Below are 6,875 nucleotides of genomic sequence, written 5' to 3' on the forward strand. Positions count from 1 at the left end.
TCATACATGCTACTAAACGTTTCCCACCCTTCTCTCGGGAATGTTATAAACTGGGAAACACTTCAGTACTTCAATTAAATATTGACAGCGTATTGACCATATTAACTCGAGAGCGTTGCAGCAAGATAGTCATTGCGCACAAGTTCCCGAAATATGAGGAGAGACATGCAGATTGCAATGTGAGGAGCCTGCTTATTACTGTTTTATTTGGGGTAGAAAGCAAAATATGTGGCTACATCACAGTTTAGGATATATTGTGTCTCTCGATGATAAATCAGTTTCTTTAGGACCCTGTGGATAGTCTGATTGTGGCCGATATTTTTCGCGTTCTGTGGGGAAAGGGGGCCGAGGGGTGCTGTCAATCATAGGGAAAGTGGCAGTGGTGGGCAGGACCCGCTGACACTTTGTACTGTCGGAGGGGGATATTTAATTTGGGATTGAGCACCGCTCGCAACAGGCACACTCACACACAGTGTGCCTAAGCAAAGAGACGCTCAGCGCCAAGTCTCAGACCTCCTAAAGTAGGAGCGAGTAAGTAGGAGAACTGTACCAGCTTTCAAAGGAGTAAAGATTCTCCCCCAGGAATTACCGCAAACACTGACCGTGCAAAAGAAGGCAGAACTCGGACAGATTCAACCATGCAACGGCGGTAGCTCTTTTTGATATCCGTAGAGAAATCACCGATGTCATCGAGGTGAAAAGAAACATCAAATTGAAGTGAACTTAAACTGGCTTGTTACCTTTTGCGTTTGATATGCATTTTATTCGCGTCAGTTTAAATTAAGATGTGACTTTTTTTGTTACTTTTTGTACGCAAAAAAAACTGCGCCCTGGAGGAGTATAATTTCGTTTTTTAGAGGTAAATCTGCATTTTGGTTTGGATAGACCTTTTCAACAGGACCGATAAATGGTTCAGCTTGCATAGGTGTGGGAGACTACAGTGGTACGTTTTGCCAAAGAGAAGACATCTGAATACGCATGGACAATTTCAGCAAGGTCCTAAGACTCCAAGCAGAAGGTTGGAATATCGCACTGGAGTCACAGGACACCTCCCGCTCCATGGATTCTGCGCTTGCGTTTGGACTTTCTCAAACCTGAGCGCGCCAAGCAAAGTTGAAAGAAGCCACGTTTATAAAAGTCATGCGTAAAAATAACATTGGCCAAGACAACCGACATTGCCGGAACGGTGAAATGTAGAAGTTGGTGAGGTAGCCTACTCTTTTGTGCACCCCTCTCTATCGGGGCGCTCTGGATCTATTTTTTCTCTGGGAAAGGGGATCTTTATAAAATCATCATTCCATGTGACTCTCGCCTCAGCCACTGTCATCCAGTCTAGACAATTCGCCGTCGCTTTGAGTGTCCCTGGCGTGACCATGACAACCACAATCAACCCAAAGTGCATGTGGGGAAAATAGTGACACGGGAGAGTGGGTGATTTTAGTTTTTCCGTTCTGTTTTGTGCTGTTTTGGGTGAGCCGAAAATTTGTACTTATTTTTTTTTTACAAAGAGACACCCTTTTGCGTTCTACAATATTGCATCAGCAAGCAAACGTAAGAGGCATATTGCTAAGGATCCCTAAAAAAGAAACGTCATTCAAACCCGACGTGGTCTATTAAAAGTATCATCTTGCTCGTCTACTTCAACTATTTATGAAGCCCCCGGCTACTCATGTCAAAGAGCACAGTAGCTGTGAAAATCAATAAATATTTAGGCTAATACACGAGAATAGCCTTTACGCAAACAATATAAATATGGCCTTCTCAAAGACGCTACTAGTTTATGTACTGGTATCCATTCACCTTGGAGATTCGCAACATTATCTACGCCTGCGCCCCTCGCCCAGCGAGCATCTTCCCGTGCCAGTCCTCAAGGAGGACCCCGACCCGGAATACGACCCCCGGGAACAGGACTTGGCCGAGAGGACTCTGCGGAAAAAGCTTGGCAGCAACTTTGATCCCAACTTTATGTCCATCAGCTCGCCCATGCTGGTGAATCTCTCCGTACAAGACACCCAGATGAAACTGCAAGGACCCATGCCAAACGAGATTAAAAAACTGGATATCTCAGAGTCCCCCTACGGGAAGCGGGTAAAATTGGGAAAGAAAGCCCGCAGGAAATTTCTGCAGTGGTTGTGGACGTATACGCACTGTCCGGTGGTGTATACCTGGAAGGATTTGGGCGTGAGGTTCTGGCCACGCTACATCAAGGAGGGAAACTGCTTCAATGAGCGATCTTGTTCCTTCCCCGAGGGGATGTTTTGCAAACCTACCAAGTCAATCACCAAGACTTTTCTCCGGTGGTATTGTCAAGGGTTTTTAAGACAGAAATATTGTACGTGGATACCGGTGCAATACCCAATCATCTCAGAGTGTAAGTGCTCTTGCTGAGTTTCGATGGAAGTAGAAGGGTTGGGAAGTGGATTGGAAATATGCGGTTTCTATTGCACTGTAAACTCTGAACAGAGGTGGGCACCATAGCGAATCTATTTTTTTATATCGCATTTGAATTAAAATGCCAACATTGTACATATTTAAGAAAGATGCAGCTATTTTTTGTTAATGAACAGGACCATATTTTATTTCATCCCTGAAACGTGTTTTTGGATGATCCGAAGCACTTCAGAAAGAAGAGCTTTTATTTTTTATGAAAAATGTAAGATGGAACGCATATAACTTCTCCAAGAAGTTAACTTTTTTCAACTGAACATTGATGCTGACTGTTATTTCACTGCAATGCTGCCTAGAGTTTTTGTATGATATTAATATCAATAATAATTCAAATGAAAGTTGAGGATATATATATATATATAAATATATATATATATATATATATATATATATATATATATATATATATATATATATATATATATATATATATATATATAAAGGCGTGAACTCAGCTTTTGGAATATTGTAGAAAAAAACAAATCTGTACGGTTTATTTATTACTTTAACGATTGTGAGTATAGAACATTATCAGAGAAAATAGCAGAGTATACCAGAAATTATGGGAGATGTCTACTTGAATATTTCATTTTTTTTTAAATAAAAAGTTAACATATCAGTGTACATGTTATGGTTACACGTTTTAGCAATAAAGTCAATATTTTCAACATGTATTAATGTCGAGCAAGTTGCTTATAAAGTGTGTCCCTGTCCAAGGGGGCGTGTATGGTGGGGGAGAGGAATGGAGTTGCTAAATGCACAGTAAGTCCGAGCTGAAATGAATCGGTAGGGGGACGTTACAAACGCTCCACGCTGTCACTGTGATTTTAGAAACGGGTGATTTACTATGTTGTGTAACTAATGCGCAACACACCTAAAACGCCTCGACAGAACTGGCATTCATTGTTTGAGCCAGCGGAGAAGAGAGCCCTTGCATATCTATCCCCTCTCTCATGCAAATGCTCATTTCTCGGATTCAAGGTGTTAATTAACAGAACTGTAAAATATGATCCAGACATTTCAGACGGTGTCCGATGATGAAATGGCGGGGTATACGGCAAGCCAGGGGCGTCTGTGTCTGTGCTATTCACTGGAAGCTCTGCTACACACAGTTCTACGGGGGGTTGTGTTGAGGTAGAGCAGACAGGCGCCTATTCAAGCCCTATGACAGCATTCGAAAAAAACAAAGACCATTAAACAATGGTCAACTGTTTTTGACGTTACCAGACTATTAATTTGAGAGCGGCTGAGCTGTCTGCAAGTTAAAGAGATATGGTCAATTAAAGCGCCCGAGACACGCATGGAATTACTCCATGAAATCGAGCAACGACTCATTTACTCCAAGTAGGGATTTTATGGTGTTTATATTATTCTTTAAATACAACCAACGACTTAAACAGTCGCCATTACCCAGTGTTTAGAACATGACCAAATGTTCCAAAACTGGAGCTGTATAACTCCCGGAAAACACCATATTGTGCGCCTTTAAGTGATTTGTGTCTTCGCGGGCTGAGATGGATTTGACACATGCCACACGGTTATTGTGACAGATATACTGAAGGGATTTTGTAAGGAGAGGAGAGCGGCAATATGCCAGCGGAAGAGGGGGGCTGCTTTCCTTACTGTCAGCTTCTTTCTTGATGATGTCTCGGGGTTTTGGAAACTGCGTCTCTGACTCGGCGGCGCCACTCAGCCGCCCCCTCTCGACTGTGCAGAATGAAGCACTTTGGGAAACAGTAACCCTTTCAGGCTCTGCCCGGAGTATATTTTAGAAGCGTGTGAAAGGTAATACGCCGCAATGACTCCGTCGAGCTCGGTGCGCAACTAGCTCTGCCTGGCATTCTGGAGCTGTTCGTTTGGGTTCGTTTGGATTCGTCTGTGCCATGACTCCAGTTCCCTTGTTATTTCATATAATTGATATGTAGAATGGTAATACCTCCCCAAATGTAAGGTGTGCATCCTCAAGAAAAGTATGCCCCCGGAAGACAGATCATATGCAATAAACTTGGAGTTCATATGAAAAACAGAAATTACGCACGTGTTCATGTTAAAAACACAGATTATGCAGGGATTTTGTGTTAACTACTTTATGTCTGAAATCTTGCTATTCCGTCATAAAAAGTGCTATACCAATAATTATAGAAAACAGTTGGATCTCAGTGTCATTTTTTAATTTTCACCAAGGGATACAGTACATTGGCCCTCCCTGTTTCCCTATCAAATTGCGCACGATGGAACGAATTGCGACCATGGAAGGTATGACGCCTGTATGTGGGGAAAACGTGCTAGCCAACCACGAACAACACAGGGGTTCTGAACCCTTTGCTTCAAACCTCAATGGGCACCTTACATTGGGCCTTGCCTAAACTACATCACCAAGACAGATAGTGCACTGGAGTTAACAATGTATCTGGCTGAGTATAGACAGGTTCTGTATATGCCTTGTCTAGTGGAATGCCATACTTTGTCAATGGTTCAACACCCACACACCTACATGACCCTTAGGCTACCCATGAAGTATGTTATTTTACATAACACTCTATAACAAGACATGAACATCTTTTGTCAAGTTCAATGGAAATCCTATGGGCTGACAGGAGGAACTTGACATGATTAACAGTTACAGTGGTGAGGCATGAAAGTGAAAGGGGTCCCCAACAACATTTAAAGTATGCCTGATCATGTGCACTAGTGACATGTCAATGGTTTAGGGCAGTAGGCTATTGATAGGCTGAAGGATTTGTTTGAGTGATTCACTAGTTCTGCATTTGTAAACGACCATACCTGTCATAGGAGCATAGCGATGTCAGTGTTTTGATACCATTTAGACCTAGGTTTTGGAAGTCAGCTATCGGTCTCATCACCATGAAAGGTCATGAATGAAACACGTTCCTTGGTAAGTATCAGCTTTTTTACCACTCTACAGTCACTGTTGATCAACGGTACAGTTTCTCCATCATATTGAATTCTGCCTGAGATGTTGGTGTTTTATAGGGCCACTTTCCCAGACCCAGAAAAAGTCTAATTTCAATGGACTCAAAAGAACGGTCAATGAAGAGTCCCAGCAGTAGGAAACCATCTAGGTTTTTAGTCCAGGAAACCGTCCCATAAATATCCAGAACCCGTATTCATAAAGCATCTCAGAGTGCCGGTCTAGGGTCACGTCACTCCTAATACAGGGTTTCCCAACTCTTTCATTGGGTCCCTCGAGATGTTGAACTATTTTATTGTTGTATTCCACCCCTTTTTTCTCCCCAATTTTGATCTTGTCTCATCGCTGCAACTTCCCAACGGGCTCGGGAGGCGAAGGTCGAGTCAAGCGTCCTCCGAAACATGACCCGCCAAAATGCGCTTCTTAACAACCCCCGCTTTACGCGGAAGCCAGCCACACCAATGTGTCGGAGAAAACACCATTCACCTGATGACCGAGGTCAGCCTGCAGGCGCCCGGCATGCCACAAAGAGTCAGTAGAGCACGGTGAGCCAAGTATAGCCCCCTCAGCCAAACCCTCCCCTAACCCGGATGACACTGGGCCAATTGTGAGCTGCCCTATGGGACTCCCGATCACGGCCGGTTGTGATACAGCCCAGGAGCAAACCAGGGTCTGTAGTGACGCATCTAGCACTGCGATGCAGTTCCTTAGACAGCTGCGCCACTCGGGAGCCCCTCACATTTTTTTTGCTTTAATCCTAAACTGACACACCTGGTTCAATTAGTCAACTAATCATCAAGCCTTTGACTAATTGAACCAAGTGTGCCAGTTTAGGGTTAAAACTAAAATGTGAAATGTCTGAGGGGCCCCAAGGAGAGGGTTGGGAAACCCTTATCTAAAGGGCAAAACTGATCCTGGACCAGCACTCCTCTGAGACAATTTGTGTAATGGGCCCAGGATCTTATGCCTGAGATTTATACGACTGTAAAACGTTTCTCAGTCTCTCTCTCTCTGTGTGTCTCTCTCTCTCTGTGTCTCTCTCTTTCTCTCGCTCTCTCTCTCATAATCCACATACAGGCAATTTAATCATTTCGGCTTGGGGATTGTTAAGTTAACTATGAGTGGAGTTGACACAATAATGATAAGGACAGCTAAATTATGAGGCCCATCATCATATTAACTAAATGATCATGATAACTTATAGCTGCAGTCGTGAGTGATGGGGATGTGTTGATGCTGGTTCACACCACACACACACACACACATTTATTTTTTGGAAGGCTCAGGATCTACAATGCTTATCCAGTGATAATAAGCAATAGTTGATGGATGGATGGATGGATGCTGACCTGGCTGACAGGGATGCTCATGTGGGTCATGAGGTCCTTGGCAGCACTGCGTAGGTCCTGTAGGAGGCGGTGTGGAGCGCTCTGGACATCCTGGTCCATCTCCAGAGACTCCAAAGAACTGAGGGCCTGCAGCCATTGCCACTCCT

General features: G+C 43.6%; 1 protein-coding gene across 1 annotated transcript; it reads left to right on the top strand.

Annotated features, from left to right (window-relative positions):
- The first annotated feature begins 390 nt into the window (after positions 1-390).
- Positions 391-2,788, top strand: LOC135525191 (noggin-2-like). Its single transcript, XM_064952925.1, has one exon. It carries the CDS (start codon positions 1,753-1,755, stop codon positions 2,386-2,388), a length of 636 nt encoding a protein of 211 aa, XP_064808997.1. The 5' UTR covers positions 391-1,752; the 3' UTR covers positions 2,389-2,788.
- Positions 2,789-6,875: the final 4,087 nt, after the last annotated feature.

This window comes from Oncorhynchus masou, chromosome 31, assembly GCF_036934945.1.
Source record: "Oncorhynchus masou masou isolate Uvic2021 chromosome 31, UVic_Omas_1.1, whole genome shotgun sequence".
NCBI lineage: Eukaryota > Metazoa > Chordata > Actinopteri > Salmoniformes > Salmonidae > Oncorhynchus > Oncorhynchus masou.

What these genes read in the sequence shown, in the direction of transcription:
- LOC135525191 (XM_064952925.1), top strand. Translation starts at nt 1,753, where the DNA reads ATGGCCTTCTCAAAGACGCTACTAGTTTATGTACTGGTATCCATTCAC.